At 47.5% G+C, this 19,881-nt stretch overlaps 1 protein-coding gene across 1 annotated transcript; it reads right to left on the bottom strand.

Annotated features, from left to right (window-relative positions):
- Positions 1–53: 53 nt before the first annotated feature.
- On the bottom strand, positions 54–19,881 carry DNAJB13 (DnaJ heat shock protein family (Hsp40) member B13). Its single transcript, XM_015075590.3, has 8 exons — positions 15,436–19,881; positions 10,997–11,100; positions 9,784–9,945; positions 7,204–7,361; positions 6,067–6,180; positions 4,836–4,949; positions 3,900–3,976; positions 54–3,319 (listed from the first exon to the last, which is right to left on the bottom strand). Exons 1-8 carry the CDS (start codon positions 15,501–15,503, stop codon positions 3,166–3,168), a joined length of 951 nt encoding a protein of 316 aa, XP_014931076.1. The 5' UTR covers positions 15,504–19,881; the 3' UTR covers positions 54–3,165.

The following is a 19,881-nucleotide window of genomic DNA, read 5'->3' as shown; positions in this document are numbered from 1 at the left end:
TCTGGCACCTGGTAGACAGCGGAGCAGCCACCTGACTTAGAAAGGGAGGTCTGCCCCACCTTCCGCTTCCAGCATCCATTCTGGGGCCCGTGGAGGTCATCTAGTTCATTTGTCTTTCCAGACCAGGCCTGGGGCTTAGGTGGTAAGTGAGGGAGCAGCTGGGAGTCACAGCTTCACTCTCACTAGGACACTTGAGCTTCCACTCACCCAGTGCCTGGTGCTCCAGCTGGCCCCAGGCCTACTGATCTGCAAAATTAGTGTACTACTGTCTGCCCGACATCTCCTTGTTCACTGGAAGATTTAGAGGAACTTGGGAATCTTAGATGCTGTGGACTTCTTTTATTCCATTCTACAAATGGGAAACTTCCTCTCCAAAGTCCCAGACCTCATGAGGACAAGTCTGGCTGCTTCTCATCCTCCATAGTCACACCCTTAAGGTGGCATTCTTACTGCACTGGGTGGGACAGGGTGCAAGGAAAATATGAGGCCTCAGTCTGAGGATACTTTCATTTGGACACTCACCCTTTCCCTAGGCTGGAGATCCCAAGGAGGCAGTGCCAAACCAGGGCTTAGGCTGCACAGGGTGTCAGCCTCCCTGTCCCTGTTCCTACCAGCTGTCCACAGAGGCAGGAAAGCAGATTCTATATCTGTTTCAAGGGGTAGGGGACTCTGAAGTCCCAGAATCCTGAGGCATCTCATGCAGAAGCAGGCCCTTAGAATTAAGCCACCCAGGCTCATTTTATAGCTATTGAAAGAAACTGAAGTCTGGGACTAGGACTCAGACTCCTTTCTGCCCCACTGTGCCTCTTCACCAGGGACCAGAGCTGGAGTCCTTCAGAATGTCAAACAGCTGTAGAGCCAGGCTCAGAGAATGTGGTCTCCCTCTTCCCACAGCCTCAAGCAGCTGATGCTACTGCTCCTCCCCATTGGTCAGAGCTGGAGGCTCAGCCCTTCAGAGCTTTGGCAAGGGGTCCAGGAAATGAGAGTCCTGGAGAAGGAAAGAGGGCCCAGGATTCCTCACCGTACTTTGTAACATCTGACAAATTGAGCTGGGGTCTCATAGTCCCCAAGAGGAACGGGGTTGGGTGCCACAAGGTGAGCCAAGGCGAAGGTGGTAGGCAGCCCAGTGGGCCTGCTCTCCTGGGCTGCAGGGAGTCAACATAAACAGAGGACCGACATGGTCAATGCACTTCATGCACCTTAATTCTCACACTAGTCCTATAAAGCAGGCTACTGTTTTATACCAGAGGAAACCGGGCCAATTTGTTGCCTTAGGCATGTCAGTCATCTGATTCGTTTATCAGTCTTGTGTCCCAGACACTTGGACACAAGGCCACCAGACTCCATCATGGTTCTGGGCATGATCCTGGGACAGTGAGGAGCTGGGGCAGGTGGCAGGAACCATGGAACAACATTACCAGTAGCCTCACTAATAACTGGTCCTCACAGCTTATAAAATGGACATATGACAGGCCCTGCCTTGCCTGCCAGATGAGGTAGCACTGAAGATCACCAAGGTAATAGGAATTTCACAAAGATCTTTCATCAGGCCTAAGACTACGCTTCCTTCGGAGCATTGCCATGAGGAAGAGGCTAGAGGCAGGCTTTCCTACTGGCTTAGAGGAGACCTGGGTGCTAGGATTTGCACCCACTTGCTCTCAGCACAGGGCAGCTACCACCACTCTTCCACCTAGGCCGTGCCTCAGGGCAGAGTCGGCTTCACTCCTCATCTGGTTTCCTGAAGGCCTGCAAGATCAGGCTTGCAATCTTTGCTGTAAGAAACAGGTCCAGAAAGGCAAAGTGATTTGCCAAAGAGCATACACCTGAGGTGTATCTGACTCCAAGGCCTACATGTCTTACGGGCTGCACAGGTGCTTCCTAGAACCCTGGTCCAGACTCCATGTCTCAAAGTTGGCTCCTGCCACATTTTCCCTGATGATTTCAAAATGGCTGACAGGTGCTACCCAGTCCCCATTTAAGAAAAAACGTTAAGGGGTGCCTGGGTGGCTCAGTCGGTGAAGCGTATGACTCTCAATCTCCACTTAGGTCTTGATCTCAGGGTTGTGAATTCAAGCCCCATGTTCAAGAAAGAAAAAACCTTGAGCAAAGAATGTTTTGAATGGGGGAATCCAATATGGACAATATGGGGGCCTTTTCTATTACCTCTGAAGTCATTCCACAAAAGTGGCCACGTACTCATAAGATTAGATCTATCCTAGCCCAAACCCAGACTTGAAAGAGAGGAGTCTTTGCCCTGGCACAGGAGAGGTGCATGCCACACTGTTGTTGACTGATGGAATGCAGGTCAGGAAAGCAAGTGTGGTCTGCATAGGCCCAGCTGAGTCTGGAGGCCACATCAGCAACAATCCTGGAACCCTGAGATCTAAGCAGTGAATTCACCAAGCATGTTCACCACAATGACTCAATCCTCATAAGCAGCCTGCAGGAGGCTTATAAGCAGTAACATCCAGGGGGGTCAGTGGCAGGGCCAGAAGCAGAACCCAGTTCTGCCTCCCATACCACCCCACCTAGAGTCAGTCCAAGACCCACTGCATAGATGAGAAGTGAGGTTGCGAGGTAGAAACCAAAACCATTTCCAGCACTGTGTCCTTTGTGCTACCTCTAAGCAGGGTGAATCTGGGAAGTGGCCTTCAAGGTTCTGATGACATCTTTGCCCTGTGTGGCCTTGACGAGTGTTTTCTTCTCTGTGCTTCCTATCTACACTATGACCATATCACATTCTAGAGACTGCCCCTGCTAAAGACTTTGTGTCATGAGAAATCAGAGCAGGGTGGGGACCCACAGAGGTCACTCAGGTCTGCCCCACTCTATCAAGGGGAGCACACAGGCTCCGAACCTTCAGGGACCTGGCCACACTTACAAAATCTGGACAGGAACCCAGGTTCTAGGCTTTCTGGGCCATGCCCCTCCCCCTTTTCCACAAGAAGCAATATATGAGGCTCCTCTCCCTCCAACACAGTCTCCTGGGTACAGTTGGAAGATAGGAAATCTTTATTGTGTCACTTTAAAAACCCCAGGCTGTCCCATCCTCATGTCACATCTGTGCAGTGGGCTGGCTCACCTGCACATCCTGGGACAGGAATGGGATAAGGCCCAGCTGGCCTTCTCCTCCCCTCCTCTGCTCCAGCCCTCAGCTCACCAGAGTTATGTCAGCAATGCCTGGCGCAGCATCTGTTTCTTTTGGGGTGTGAGGCGGGTGGGGAACTGGATGTCGAAGAAGATGAAGAGATCCCCTTTCTTAGTGGGGTCCTCAGGCAGTGGCATCCCCTCACCTGGCACCTTCTTGAAGTACTTGGGACTGAGACAGGGGAGGATGAAAGAAGGGAAATGAGAGGGCCCCCCAACACTGCTCTCTGACAGATCCCATGCTGCCCGTGCTCACACAACCTCAGGCTTGAGGCAGTCAGTCCAGCTTCCACCAGGTGGCTCTTCTCAGCCAGAATCGTGTGGCAGGAGAGAGAAGACCAGCTTATTCAGACAGCCTGCCCCCTGATAACCATTTACACTGGAGGTTCCAGGAATAGAGGTTCCAGCCTAGGTTGGGGTCGGGGGGGGTGCTGGGCTGCTGAGTAAAGCTTCCCATACAGAGGCCCTTTCCTGTAAAGGACTTGAGGGATACAACTCAGAACACTAATGAGACATTCGGGAGGAGGAAGGCAACAAAGGTCGCCTCTGCAATCTTTGGGCTCTGTAGCGGCCTCGTGCAAGTTAGAAAAAGGCACTCCATTTACCAGGTGAATGCAGCTTGGCCAGAGTTAGGGCTGGATTTCAGTCCTTGCTGGTGAGGACTGAACTACCCCAGGCTGACCTGTCTGGCACTACCCTCTAAGGCCCAGGCCAGCCCTTCTGCCTACTGGGACCCACGCAGATGCACTCACTGGATAATGTCATTGATGGGGATGTTGAGCAGACGATCATCCAAGGTCTTCACCTCCACGGTGCAGCAGGTCAGAGCCTAGGGACGTTAGGGCCACAGGTGGGAGTAGGAGAGATAACCATGGCCATTCTGTTTAGAAGGCATTTTATGAGCTTATTCAGTGCCAGGCCCTGGGCCTGGCCTCAAGCAGACAAAAGGATGTTCAGGGACTAACAGGGGAGCGGGCCAGGCATCTGCCTGCCCTTAGGAGTTCACGGTCTGGTAGGAAAGACTGATGATGATAGAGGGAAGTAAAGGGGTCTGCGGGAGCCAAGGAGAGGCCCCCAAACCACTGTGGAGTGGGACAGGAGGACTACACAGTGGTGGTAGCAGTTGATGAGGGTGAAGAGGATCCTGCCAGTCAGACAAGGTGGATATACAGCATTCCACACAGACGGCCCAGCACAAACAAGAGAATGGAGGTGGGAAAATGCTCCCAATGGACAGGGGCACGGTGGTTGGAGTGCAGGGGATGAGATCAGCAGAGGCAGAATGTGGAGGGCCTTAAACACCTTGTGAAGATGCTCCGACAGGCGTGTGGCACAGTCAGATGAGCATGGGGAAGAGCCTAGAGGAGATGGGAAAGGAGGCAGGAAGGCCACCAAAGGGGCTGCTGTGCAGACCCAGGTGCTCAGACTCTGACTCTGGGACTAGGTGGTAGAATTGACGGAGTAACTGCCCACAGGTAGGGTGGGGGAGGGGAGGCAAAGTCTAGGCTGGTGCTGTTCCTTGTTTGGATTGTGAGGACATGGAGGGGCCCTGAAGACAGCCACAAAGATTCTATGTGCACTCCTCACGTTCTGAAGGCCTGCGCCATAGGCACCGGGGGGAGTGCAGAGTGAGGCCTGCTTGCTCACTCTCATCTGCCCACTTCTCCTCCTCCACTTTGCCCACTCACCTTGCCCAAGGGAATGGGATTCACAAAAAGGAGGTTGTCGTTCTCCCTGCGGAAGCGAGGGTGTAGCTTCTCCTTTACAATGAAGATGATGTCGGCTGGGATAATGTTGGGGCCCTGGGCAGAGGAGGCAAGGGGTGACAAGGACTAATCGGCTGTGTGATATTGGCTAAGTTCCTGACTCTACTGGTCTCCATGTCTTCTTCTGAACAATGAAGAGATTGAACTAGGTTTTCTGGAAGGACCTTTTCAGTTTGGTTTCATAGCCCCTCCTCTGAGAAGCCTACTCCAATGAATCCAGCACCACCCCCCCTCCCCATTACTTCTCCTCTATGGAGCATGCCCAACAGGATTCACTCAGGTGGAGAGGGACAGAAGCTTCCTCAGGGGGTGGGTAAAATGCTGAGCTGCAAGTTTTGAAAACAACTTCTTACACACCTCTGTCCTGACAAGCTTCTGCTAAGGTCTCTTAAGGGGGCAGAGGAGCCTAACTGGTCCCTACAAGCAAGAAGCTCCCAGTCTAGTGGGGGGAACAGACATACCGTCCTCAGCATGCTCAGGACTGTGGTAAAAGGAACCCAGAGGCAGGAGATTAGAGAGGCCCTGCGCCAGGTGGAGAGGTCAGGGGAGGCTGCCCAGAGCCCAGAGCTTTAGAGCTGGGTCCTGAAGGGGTGTTTTGGAAGTAGATGTTTCACAGGTGAGAAAGGGAGCAAGAAGTATGGGCAGAGGAATTAATCTCTCTTGGCTCTGAAAATGCCATCACTCTGCCTCTTCTCAGACCTCAGGATACAGCATGCCTTGAACAATAATTTTATATTTTTATTTAAATAAGTAATTATCATGAAGATATTAAGCAGTATTAAAATTATTATTAATAAGTGGTTTCTGAATACCTCCTATAGTTGGGCTTTATTCAAGAAGCACTGAAGAAAATCAGGAAGAGCTCTTGTGCTCTTACCCTGGCCAAATCCCTTCCCTTTCTGGGCCTCAGTTTCCTACTCTGCAAAATGGGGGAAAGCCCTGGGCTATTCACTCACAGAGGTGTTGTGAGGCTCTGTCCCTGGTAAGGGACTTTGGGGATCATTTCACCGACTCTGCAGACTGGTCTCCCTACTAGACTGGGGTCAGGGGGCAGAGGAAAGCATTGCCTCCTTCCCCCTCAGTCTTTCCACCACATGAGCAAGGCTGGGTGACTGACACTAGGACTGACCCTAGTCAGTTCCCTCCTTCTCACCTGGTCCCCTTCCTTCTCAAAGGTGATCCGTGTGCCCTGCCTCCAACCAGGTTTCACATCAATTGTGAGAATCTTGTCCTTGATGGTAGAGGAGTACCCATCCTCGTTCAGCACCTGCAGCCAGATGGAAGAAGGGAGGTTTGCTCCAGATTTCCCAGCTGGCCTTTTAACACGAGAAAGATGCCAAGGGGGTTTTGTGCTCAGATGCAATCTTCTAGCAACAGGGAGAAGCTGCCCTGAGCCATCCCCATTCTCACCCCATTTACTGGAACCAAGAACTTACGATTCTAGGATGATGTCATTGGGCTAGGGCCTGAGATGCCAAGCAGTCACCATTAGTTGACCAAGCCCCCAACTCCAGGCCTAGATCACGTAGCCCTGGCCACTAACAGATGCATGGTGAACACATACTCAGTTCCTCTCTCCCAACCCAGTGGCTCTGGCCCTGAGGGGCTGGCAGGTTTCTTAATCATGAAGGGAGAAAGACCACAGAGGTCAACATATCTGAGCATTCCCTATTATGTCATCCAACCATTACCCAATCACATGCCCAGATGAGTGCCATCTGTGCCACAGCTGGCATCTCCTCTGCTGGACAAAGGTGTGAGGAGGCTTTGCTCATGTGTCTAGCATAGGGCTGAGCCATAGGATAGGGTCAACCCAAGGACTAGACTCTGGGCCACTAAAAGTCTTCAATCAAACCCCTTGGGGACCATCCCCCAGTGCACCCTCCATGCCCACACTGTTTCTTCTTACTCCTGAGGCATACACACTGATGAAGCCCTGGGGGTATGGTCTGGTAATACCCAGAGGGCAGAATTCACAAGGGACTCCTCCCATTCGGAATCCGGCTTCCCACAGGGATGGGGCTGATAGGAGAAGAAGGGAAAGACCCTTCTGCAGAGGGGATTCCTGCACTGGGAAAGAATCAGGCTAATACCCTCAATTGTCCCTTCCAAATTCTAGATTTGTCCCTTCCAGATTCTAGAATTCTATGATCCTAGGTCTTCAATTCTGAGATTTCATGATTCTATCAGAGGCCATACCTGAGGTCTCCAGTGAGGGCATGGAGGAGGTGACTCAGAGGATTGGAGGGCATAGGTAGTGGCCCCCAGTAGGAGCAAGCCAAGTACTCACCCTTCGGGAGATCTTAATTTTCTTGGTGCAGCCAAAGAATAAGTCCTCCAGAGATAGGTAGAGGTCTCGTTCGATTGGGGGGTCTTGTTTCTTGACCCCTCGGCCTCGGAGACCCCCAAAGTTCAAATCTGCCTCACTTCCTTCTACATCAAAAAACTCTGCAGGAGGAGAGGAGAGGAGAGGAGAGGAGAGGAAAGGGGAGGGGAGGGGAGGGGAGGGGAGGAGAGGGGAGGAGTAAGAGAGATTATGTCAGGGACTTGGAAACACAGACACCCCTCCACACATACCTCTTCAGTCCCCAAGTGTAATACTCAGCATCCCATTCCTACCTTGCAAACTCAGACTGTTAGGCCAGGCCAAAAAGTTGTCCTAAATTGCAGATCCAATGGTTATCATTGCTTGCCACTTCCCACTGCTTCATCATTGCTTCATCATCCCGTTTATATTCCCCCACTTTCCTGACTCCCTTCCCCCTCAATTTGGAGAAACACTCCTGGAGGCTGGCTGCCTCAGGATGGAGAGGAGTGCCCTCTGGTGGCAGCTCCTGGTATGCCAGAAATGACTCCCGCTGTTAGCTTGCTGGGGGGATGGATGTCCTTCCTACCCTTCCCCACACTCCACTCTCCCTCACTGTCCAGCCCAGCACAACACCTCTAAAGACCACATACTCAAGTTTCTGTGAAGTCAATAGCTGATACGGGAGTAGGGAAGGGGTGGTTCCTAATAAATTTGAGAGTTCATCAGCATACCCCCAAACTCTTTTTCCCTCAATTTCTTTTTTCCCTGCCCAGCTCTACACCCATAAGTGCTCTTGCTGCCCTGCCCTTCCATCCCAGTGCAAACAGCCTTTGTCTCTTGAAGTGCTATGGAGTCGTTTGGTTTCAGTTTTTCTGTCTGTGAGATGGGGTAATAATGCCTGATCTGCCTTTTTCCATTAGGATTAAATAACAAGACGATGAAGGAAAGTGGAAACTTGCTGAGAGCTTACTATGCATCAGGTGCTGGTTTCAGTTCTTCACACTATTGTCTTATTGGACAGAGAGGCCAAAGAAAAGGCTCACAGTCCCGCAGCTCATCTGAACAGAGGACAATCTGACTATGAGAACCTCTCCCTTAACCACTATGCTTATTGCTACGTGTGAAAACCTTTGAAAGCTTTGTAGAGTCAGGGGTCGCTATCATAATTAAGATTTTTTTTTTTGTACTCTGCCTCTTATGGTTAGGGCCATGAATGAACTTCCCAGGCTAGAATGGTATAGTAACTTTAGGTGGGGGAGGGCAGGGCAGCATCACACTAAACCCCTCTATGAAATAGTAACTAATCAAGAGGCCTGTAAGTGACCTGGTCCCCTCTCGTATCACTGAATTCATTTCTTCACCCAGCACCTGTGCTGTGTTAGGTTGTAGACACCCCAACAGCCAGGTCATAGGAAGGTCTAGTCCCTCGGTCCTGCAGGGAGACAGGACACAAGAATACCCTGGGTGAAGTCCTGTAGCAGTATAGTCTTGGGCACTGCCTGAGGGTCCCCAAAGCCTGTAAGTGATGTCCCTAGAAGCTCTGGTTTGGCTCCTCTGAGCTGCCTCTTTTTCATGCACCTGTCCATCGTTATGGCATTTTTCAGTCTGCAAAGCCCATTTTCATAAACATTGTCTCATTTGCTAGTGACGTGTGAGGAATGGACTATTACAGCCACTTAACAGTAAGGAAGTTGAGGTTTCAGAGCAGTGAAGAGATTTGCCCAGAATCACACAGCTCATAAGAGGCAGTGCATGGATTTGAAACAGGCCTGACTCTAAGTCTCTTGCTTTTTCCAGTCACACATGGAGTTTATCAGTTCATCAACTCAGCTTCTTCTGGCAGGCAGGTGAAGGAAATGCACAGGGGAGAGGTCTCTGAGGGGGAGAGACAGTGGGCTGTGGCCCACTTCTTATTAACATGCAGAAAAAGGAAGAGAGAACTTTTGAAATGCAGAACGGCTATAGTACAGCCAGGGGAAGGGGCTGCAGGGGGTCAGGCAGTGAAAATCTAGACTCTCTGAGTTGCATAACGAGAGCCAGGAAGACAGGTCTGAAGGTTAATTGCCCTTGCAAGATGACTGTGAGCCTCAGGAATCAACTCTTGGTCAGTTTGTCTGGGACCTGGGATTATCCACCCATCCATCCATATACTTACCTAACACACACCTGTACAATGAAACCTAATGCAGCTATTAAAATGAGTAAAGTAGATCTGTTATGTAATATAGTATATAATGAGATAATCTCCAAGGCATACTGAGTGAAAGAAATCAGTGTGCACAATATGGTCCCATTCCCTTCATAAGATAAAAGGCTTAGGTGAAGATAAATATATGCTCATAAATGCATAGAAATTTTCCAGAAGGATACATAAACGGTTAACAGTATAGTGGCTGCTTCTGGAGAAGGAATAAAGGCTGAAATGTATTTCTTTAATAATTTCTTTTTTACCATGCATTATATATATTTTTAAAGTAAACAAAACAAAAGGATTCAAAGAAAAGCATCTTTTACAGCTACATCCTTTCCCAATAAAGCAAGTGGGTAGGTGGGGCCTCTTACCACCAAAGGGGTTGTCTCCTCCGAAGAACTCATGGAAAACCTTATCAGGGTTGCCGTGGAAGACGTAACCAGTGGTCCATGGGGTCTGGGATCCAAACTCCAGAGGAATCCCGCCCTTTAGGCCCTCCTCTCCAAACTTGTCATAGATGCCTCTCTTCACAGCTGTGGACACGTGTCACCTTGATGAGGGGGCTGGCGTTAGGGACTAAGATAGCTGCTGGGCTGGGAAGCAGGTGGATACAGGGTAGAGAGGAAGGGGCAAACCCAACCTTATTTCTAAAGTCTGGCACTCTTTGGAGGGAGACCCTAAAAGTTAGGGGTTTAATTTCATCGTGGGTGGATCTAGGTGTGATCCCATAACACAGAGGAGAATGGGGAAAGGTGGAGACCTGCTGGGTGGCAGGGGGAAGAGGATTGAAGGAGAGATCTAGAGACTGAGGGTGAGGCTATCGCCCTAGAATTTGGCTAAACTCATCATCGTAGCTTCTGTTTTATTTGGGGTAAATAGAATCGTAGCACCTTGAAATTCTACAATCTAAGAATTCTAGAGCTGCCAAGTTCTAGAGCTTTCAAAGCCTAGAATCTAAGGACTGTAAAGTCTTGAAAACTCAGGACTGGAGAAACCTTAGTGATCTGGCTATTCTTCTGCACAGCATCTGTGATTACAGTCTCCAGAACAAGCCCTCGGGGATGCACGCATGCACGTGGTGCCCCGGGGCAGAGGTGTGGCGGGGGCGGGGGGGGGGGGGGGGGGGGGGGGGAATCACTTTCTACACTCTTTTGGTTTCAGGAGATTCTTGAATTACCAGCCTCTCTCTGACCCTTGATAGACATGCCTTCCATGGAAAGGTGGCACTGGAGCTACTTGGTAATCTGGGAAGAGTAACTGGGGATGCCTGCCTCAGCCGCTTTCTTCCTTTGGCAGCAAGCATCTCACTGTGTGCACCCCTGCAGGGGACAGGTGGGGTGTGGAGTGTGGGAGACCTGCCCAGGTCCTGCTCTACTGACACTGGCTGAGCAGATCATCTTAATCCAGGGGCTCTCCACGCTGCATCAACCTTAGTTTGTGACTATGGAGAGAAGCAGTTCATGCTGTTTTCCTTCTAAGTTTGCTCAGGCTCTAGGCAGGGAAGAGGAATGCTTTACTACCCAGAGACTTAACGAATGGTCTCGAAATAGAGGTGGGGCAGAGGAGATGGGTGGAATCACTCACGGTCGCTCAGCACATCATAGGCCTCTGCTATTTGCCTGAATGTCTCCGCTGAGGATGGCTCACTGGACTTCAGCGGGTGGTTCTTAAGGGCCAGTTTCCGGTACCTAGAGGAGGGAGGATTCATACAAGTCATAGCATTTGACATGGGCCTGAGGCGCAGACCATGGTCCAGAGCTGGCTCTGCTGTTCACTGCTTTGATGTTGCCAGCTATAAAATCAGGGCTGTGGTGGCCAGGGTGGTGCATTGCACAGATGCCCTTGAACAGAACCCAGTGGGTAGAAAGTGTAGCTGCCTGCCCTGGGTGTCTGTGCTGAGGCTACATTTCCCCAAGCTGCCCCAACCAGTGCCTAAGCGTGGTGGGGATATTGGTGCTGGCGCGTCCCCCTAGGACACAGGACCCCTCCAACGCACAACCTCTGCTTCAGGACGCCCATCTATCAGCCCAGCTACTTTTTTCCAGACCACTCTGCAGCTCTCTCCATCCAGCCATTTCTTCCTCCTCCCCTTTCACAGGTATCAGACCTGCACTGGGGTTTGAAGGTGCTGCCTGCATGCTCTTGCTCCCCCTTCACGTTTCTCCCAATACATTTCTCGCACATCTAATCCTGTCGTGATATCTGAACTTACACACAGGCTTCTTGGGAAGATCAGGTAAAATAAGGTGTCAAAGGGCCTGGTACAGAGAGGCACTGGCACACGTCAGGTCCCTTTACCATCTCTCACTTCTGTACTCATTCGTTTCCCTGCTTCTGTATTACCCAATCCCAGCACTCAGTGATGCGATGCCTATTGTGTCTGAGAATCTGTATCATCAGTGTTCTGAGAGGAAAGAGTTGGCATGAACTGGGTGATTTGTGCAGAGTTTAATAAGGGACCACTCACCAAAGTGTAGGAGGTAGGGAGGATAACCATGCTGGACAGTGCTGTAGCCCAAGGCCAGGAGCCCTGAGTCACCCTGGCTACCCCTGAGCCTATAGGAGTGGGAAGGGAGAAATCCCACAGGAGTGTGTGTGGACGGGGCCCTTGGCAGGAGCTGTCATCTTCAGTTAAGGGATACCCAACCTGAAGGGCTCTCAGAGGAAGGGAGCTGGGAATAAATACCCCAGCCCCACTCTCCTCTTTGCCAATCACCTGCTGTGGGCTCTCTTTGGCTTTCATTTAGGAAGTCTGAGGGCCAGGGCGTCTATTGATGTGGTTCAGATGGGCCAGCTTCCAGCGCAGAGAGCAGGGTGCAGAAAGGCAGGGAGGGGGTCTGAAAGAGCCAAAGGAGGGGATCAGCACAGCCCCTGAGTGGCTCAGTACAAATCGGACCCCACATACCCTCCACTGGGTCAGAGTGTACTTCCTCTGCCCTGCTCACACCCTGCATGCTGGTGACCCCTCCCGCTGTTTCTCTTCTCACTCCACACACTATCTGTGCACAAGCTCGTCCATCCCAAGGCTTTGAGCATCACTCACTCGCTGACCACTCCCAAATTTCTATCTGAAACCAGGCCACTAAGCTCCAGACCTTGGCATCCAGCTGCCATCTTAGTATCTGCTCTCCAGTGTCCCACAGGCCCCACAAACTCAATGAACCCAGACAGAAACACATTTTCGTTCCTTAAGTTTTTGCCCATTTGCCCAGGCAATGAAGCCAAAATGCTGAGCATTATCAACTCCCAAGTTCTTCATCCCCTCCATTGCCAGCCCACCTGTCACCAGGGCATTTCAGTTTTTCTTTCTCCCCAGTGTTCTCTTCCTGCCCCCTCATCCCGAGGACTATTGCAGAACCACGGCTTCCTGTTTCAGTGTTCTCCTTCTCCAGGTCTTTCCATGTGCTGCCACCAGATTGATTTGTCTTTTTTAATCTGATGCTTCTAAAATGCTCCCTGGCCAAATCACTCCACTGCCCAAATCCCTCCACTGGTTTCCCTTTGCCTTCAGCATAAAATCTGTATCTCTAAGATTCAAGCCTCTGCTTCCTTCTCTGGCCTTTTCACTCACAGCTCTCCCTCCCCACTCCCATGGCCTCTCCTGCCCTTCTGGCCAGGCTCCAAACTCCCTACAATGCATTGCTCAGGTCTCTGACATTCTACTCCCATCCCTTGTAACACCCACCACTCTCCAGACCCTCCCATCTCCCCCTGGCACATTTTCATTCATCTTTCAACAATCAGCTCAGGGCTCAACTCCTCCAGGATGCCCTCCCTGACTGCAGTCTCCATTCTAGGTTAGACTCCCCTTCCCGAGTCCCCAGTGCCTTTGATCACTAAACTTAGCACTTGGCACTCCAGTTGTTTGTTGACTGGTTTGTCTCTCCCACTAGCCTGGGTTCCTTGAGTTGCTGTGTCTACTTCTCTGTGTCCCTGGTGCCTAGCACTGAGCAGCAGTGAGGTAATGAATGACACGAACTAACTGTCCCACAAGGCAGCCCATCTCACCGTGGGACCCCTCTGACTTTTAAGCAACATCTCATCTTAGTGAGTGAGATCTGCTGTCCTATGACTCTGAAGGTTCTGATTCGGCCCCTGGAGGCCTTACAGAGATTATCTACATTGTCTACTTTCAGAAACTTAAAGACAATTGTCATCACTTCCCTGAGACACTGAAACTAGCCCTCTCCGTTACAAAGGTCAAAGTCAGGTATGGGGAGAATTCCAAGTAAGTTCTATCAATAAGGAAAGGTAAGTAGGTTTGAGAAGAGCCTTATTTTTCATATAAACTTGAGTGGTTTCCGTGGAGTTTTTTGTCTCATTTGTTTTAGTGAGAGAGAGAGAGTGTGTTGGGGGGGGGGGGTGCAGTGGCAGAGGGAGAGAATCTTAAGCAGGCTCTCCACCCAGTGCAGAGACCAACAGGGGGTTTGATCCCATGACCCTGAGATCATGACCAAGCCGAAATCAAGAGTTGGATGCTCAACCGGGCCAACCAGGCACCCCTAAACTTGAGTGGTTTTAAGATTTGCCCTGCAGTGCCCTCACTCTGTTTCCCTGAGTGGGCAAGATGGAGTGGAGTCACAGCTTGGATGCAGCAGGGTAGGCTTAATGAGAGCTACTGAGGTTAATAGCTAGGCAATTAGGAATCATTGTGGTGCTTCTATTCATTATATACATTTAGCATTTAAAAAAAAATTTTATGTGAATTTATTTTTGAGAGAGTGTGACAGAGTGCAAGCAGGGGAGGAGCAGAGAGAGAGGGAGACACAGAATCTGAAGCAGGCTTCAGGCTCCGAGCTGTCAGCACAGAGCCCGATGTGGGGCTCCAACTCATGAACCATGAGATAATGACTTGAGCTGAATGAAGTTGGATGCTTAACCAACTAAGCCACCCAGGTGCCCCAGCATTTTTGTTTTGTTTTGTTTTGTTTTGTCAAAATCTAGTTACTCCCATATGGGAGACTGTGTTATACATGACTCATCTCTTAGAGTTGTTACAAGAGAGGAGGGTTAAGAACTATTGTTTGAAACAGGGGTGCCTGGGTGGCTCAGTTGCTTAAGCGTCTGACTTCTGCTCAGGTTATGATCTCATGGTTCGTGAGTCAAGCCCTGCAGATCAAGACCCTGAGGTCTTGATCTCAGTGTTGTGAGTTCAAACCCTATGTTGGGCTCTGAGCTGGGCGTGAAGGCTACTTAAGAAGAAACCTACTTTGGGGTGCCTGGGTGGCTCAGTTGGTTGAGTACCCGACTTTGGCTTAGATCATGATCTCAAGGTTCATGAGTTGAAGCCCCACATGGGGCTTGCTGCTGTCGGCACTGAGCCTGCTTCTCAGGTCCTCTGTTCCCCTCTCCCCTGCTTCTCTCTTTCTCTCTCAAAAATAAACAAACATTTTTTAAAAACCTTACTTTGGGGTGCCTGAGTGGCCCAGTAGGTTAAGTGTCCAACTTTTGGTTTCAACTCTTGCAGTGTTTCCAGTTTGAGCCCCACATTGGGCTCCGTGCTGACAGTGCAAAAGCATGCTTGGGATTCTCATCTCCCTGTGTCTCTGTCCACCACCACCCCCCGCCCACACCCCCCTCTCCCCCCACTAATGCTGTCTCTGTCTTTCTCAAAATAAATAAATAAACTTAAAAAAAAAAAGCCTACTTGAAAAAAAAAAAAAAAAAAACTCGTATGACGGCCAGAATAAAATTTGAAACACATCCATCTGGCCAGGTCACTCTCCTGTTCTTAATCCTTTGGTTCTGCAAAGGAAAAAGTTCAAATGCCTTCTTTGTCCCCATTTTTATTGCTAAGAAAACCAGGGCACCCAGGAAGGGAAACAGGGCATAGGGGGTTAAGGATGATGGATTGGGAACTCTGACTCAGGCCAAACCCAGGTTGTAAGTATGTATGCAAGAAGCAACAGAAGAACAAGGTTTATCTTGCCTGCACTTGGCTGTGCAAGAAAGCTCAGTTTGGAAAAGATAAAGGTGGGGCCTTCCCAGCACACCCCTAAAGCCTCACTCCCATCCCAACTTACGCCTTCTTGATCTGGGCATCCTCTGAATTGCGAGTGATCTGAAGCACAGAGTAATAATCCTGACCCATGGCTGGCTTGCAAGGCAGTCAGTCCTTGTTTAATCCTGACTCCAGCAGGGCTGTTAGTCTGCATTCTTTGGTTGCTCCTAACAACCGCACAGGGGCACTCTGGGAGTTGTATTCCTTCCTGCCCAAGCAGACATCACCTCTGCCTCACAGAACAGCCAATCGAAGAACTGGAAAACGGTTGATCCTGTGACCCTGACAAAGGTCATTCAACTCAGAAACTCTCAACTCAAGAGTTTTTAAGAAAGTAGCAATTAGTTTCAATTAAAAGTTTTCAGAACAAATGCATTTGCTGATTTTTAAAAAATAAATTTTAAATTTTAGAATAGTTTTAGATTATCAAAAAAGTTGGGAAGACAGTATGGAATTCCCATATACCCATACCCAATTCCAATTTCCTGTATTATTAATAGCTTACATGAGTATGGTATGTTTACCATAAATAATAATACATCAGGGTTTGTTTTTTTTTAATGTTCAATTTGGTGACATTTTATTTATCTATTATTAAATTTTTAATTATGGTATAGTTAACATACAATGTTATACTAGTTTCAGGTGTACAATACAGTGATTCATCGATTCCATACATCCCCCAGTGCTCATCACAAGTACACTACTTAGTCCCCTTACCTATTTCACCCATCTACCTACCACCTCACCTCGGATAACAATCAGTTTCTTCTCTATAGTTAAGAGTCTGTTATGGAGCCTGGGTGGCTCAGTTGGTTAAGTGTCTGACTTCGGCTCAGATCATGATCTCCTGGTTTGTGGGTTCAAGCACTGCATTGGGCTCTGTGCTGACATGACAACTTGGAGCCTGTTTTGGATTCTGTGATCTCTTCTGTCTCTGCCTCCTGCCGGCTCTATCTCAAAAATAAACATTAAAAAAATTTTTTTTAATAAAAAAATATTAAAAAAAAAAGTCTCTTTCTTGGTTTGTCGCTCTTTTTCCTTTGTTCATTTGTTTCTTAAATTCCACACGAGTGAAATCATACAGTATTTGTCTTTGACTTATTTTGCTTAGCATTATATGCTCTAGTTCCATCCATGTTGTTGCAAATGACAAGATTTTGTTCTTTTTATGGCTGAATAATATTCCATTGTATATATATGCCATCTCTTCTTTATCCATTTATTTACAATGGGCACTTGGGCTGCTTCCATAATTTGCCTATTGTAAATAAAGTTGCTATAAACATAGGGGTGCATGTATACTTTTGAATTAGTGTTTTTGTATATTTTTGATAGATACCCAGTAGTGCAGTTATTGGGATTGTAAGGGAGTTGTATTTTTAACTTTTTGAGCAACCTCCAAACTGTTTTCCACAGTGGCTGCACCAGTTTGCACTCCCACCACAGAGCAAAAGGGTTCCTTTTCCTACACATCCTGGCCAATACTTATTTCTTGTGTTTTTTATTTTAGTTATCCTGACAGATATAAGGTGATATCTCATTGTAGTTTTGATTTGCATTTCCCTGATGATAAATGACACTGAACCATCTCTTCATGTGTCTGTTGGCCATCTGAATGTCTTCTTTGGAGAAATGTCCATGTCTTCTGCCCAATTTTAATTGGATTATTTGGGGGGGGGGTGTTGACTTGTATCATCCTTTATATATTTCAGATACTGTCCCTTTATCAAATACGTCATTTGAAAATATCTTCTCCCATTTAGTAGGTTGCCTTTTAGTTTTGTTGTTTCTTTTGGTTACAATGTTTATAATGAAAGTCCATACTTTATTCACATTTCCTAGTTTTCAACCTTATGTCTTTTTTCTGTTCCAGGATCCCACCCAGGATACCACGTTACATTTAGTTGTCATGTTTCCTTAGGCTCCTCCTGGCTAAAACTGTTTCTCAAACTTTTCTTGTATTTTGATGACTTTGATAGTTTAAGCAGTACTGCTCAGGTATTTTGTACAAAGTCTCTTAATGGGATTTGTTTGATGTTTTTCTTTTTTTTTTCTTTTTTTAAGTTTATTTATTTTGAGAGAGAGGGAAAGAGAGAGACAGTGCAAGTGGGGGAGGGGCAGAGAGAAAGGGAGAGAGAGAGAATCCCAAGCAGGCTCCACACTGTCAGCGTGGAGCCCGATGCAGGGCTCAAACCCACAAACCATTAGATCATGACCTGAGCTGAAACCAAGAGTTGTATGCTTAACTAACTAAGCCACCTGGGTGCCCTGATTTGATATTTTTCTTATGATTAGACTGAGGCTGGGGGCTTCTGAAAGGAAGACCACAGAAGTGAAGTGCCATTCTCATCCCATCATATCAAAGGTACCTACTATCAACATGACATCACTGGTCATGCTGACCTTCATCTGCTAAGGTAGTATATATCAGGTTTCTCTCCACTGTAAAGTTACTTTTGTTTGCTCCTTTCTGGATTGTACTCCTTGGAAGGAAGTCATTTCACAGTCTGCCCTTAAAGATTGGGGAATTCTGCTCTAGAGGAGGAAAAAAGGAAGGGATATAGTGTGTCACTGGCCTAGGGAAAGACCACTGGAACAATCGTCCAGCTACAAACCCATGCATATATGAAAACTTTATACATAACACAGCAATCAATACAGATTGGTGCAGAAAACAAAAGGACTGTTAAATAAGTGGTTATGGGACAGTAGGATATCTAAAAGGAAAAAAATGATACTACCTTATACCATATACCAAAAAAAAAAAAAAAAAAAGGTGGATTAAAGATTTAAGAGTGAAATGAACTCTTAGAAGAAAGTATAGGTGAAGATCTTTATGACCCGTACAGAGAATATTTCTTAAACTAGACACAAAAAGCATAACCAAAAAGGAAAAGATTGCTAGGTTCTACCCCACTAAGAAAAATGGTAAAAAGACAAGCTCCAAAGTGAAAGGGATTTGTACTTTATATTTTCTTTTATTTTCAATTTTAAAAAAAATGTTTATTTATTTTTGAGAGAGGGGGGCAGAGGGGCAGGGGGAGAGGGAGACAGAGAATCTGAAGAGGGCTCTGTGCTGACAGCAGAGAGCTGGATGCAGGGCTAGAACTCATGAACTGTGAGATCACAACCTGAGCCAAAGTCAGAAGCTTAACCAACTAAGCAACCCAGATGCCCCTGTATTTTATATTTTAAACAAAGAAACATAAAAGAAAACCTGAAAAGTCACACACACAAAAAGTCCCAATAGAAAAATGGGCAAAAGGCATAAATAGGCATTTATAACAAGATGGTCAAACAAAAAATGCAAATTAAAGTTCACAATGAGATGCTATTTCACATCTATACTGGCAAACATTTAAAAACTTGACCTCAGTGGTGCCTGGCTGGCTCAGTGGGTAGAGCATGTGACTCTTGATCTCAGGGTTGTGAGTGCAAGCCCCATGTTGGGCAGAGTCGAAATGAAATGAAATGAAATGAAATGAAATGAAATGAAATGAAATGAAATGAAATGAAATGAAATGAAATGAAATGAAATAAAAATACACACACACACACACACACACACACACACACACCTTAAAAAAAAATTGAGGGGCGCCTGGGTGGCTCAGTTGGTTAAGTATCAGACTTTGGCTCAGGTCATGATCTCAAGGTTCACGGTTCACAAGTTTTAATGTTTAAATAAACATTAAAAAAGTTAAAAAAAGAAGAAATTTAAAAGAAAATTGAAATAAAATAAAAACTTGACATCAAGAATTGGTGAGTACGTAAAACAAAAAGGAACTCTCAGACACTGCTATTTTGTCAGTGTAAATTAGAATAACCACATCAGAAAACTGTGACATTCCCTTGCAAAGTTGATGCGCATACCCAAATGTTCAGCATTAACAGTGAATACTATACAGTCTTTGTGCAAATAAGCCACACACACACAAATACATACCATTTGCATAAATGATGCCACTTATATAATGTTCAAAAACATGAAAAGATAAATATGTTGTTAGGAATACATGTAGTGATTGCTGTGCTGGAGCTGGTTGTAACCGCTTGGAACAAACTGGCAAATGCTATCAGGGCTATTTTTTCCTTCTGGTGAGCTAGTTAAATATTAACAAGTACATGCATAGTAGTGAGTAAGTAAAATAATAAATAAAAGCAAGAGAATACTAAACAGAGAGGGGCACACAGGGGCAACATTCCTTCAACAAAGAATATTCCTTTTTTTTTTTTTTAACATGTTTTATTTATTTTTGAGAGAGAGAGAAAGAGAAACAAAGTATGAGCAGGGGAGGGGCAGAGAGAGAGGGAGACACAGAATGGGAAGCAGGCTCCAGGTTCTGAGCTGTCAGCACAGAGCCTGATGCGGGGCTCAAACTCATGAACCATGAGATCATGACTTGAGCTGAAGTCGGACACTTAACCAGCTGAGCCACCCAGGCGGCCCTTTAAACAGATTTGT

Source organism: Acinonyx jubatus, chromosome D1 (genome assembly GCF_027475565.1).
Source record: "Acinonyx jubatus isolate Ajub_Pintada_27869175 chromosome D1, VMU_Ajub_asm_v1.0, whole genome shotgun sequence".
NCBI lineage: Eukaryota > Metazoa > Chordata > Mammalia > Carnivora > Felidae > Acinonyx > Acinonyx jubatus.
This window is presented reverse-complemented; position numbering and strand designations above follow the sequence as displayed.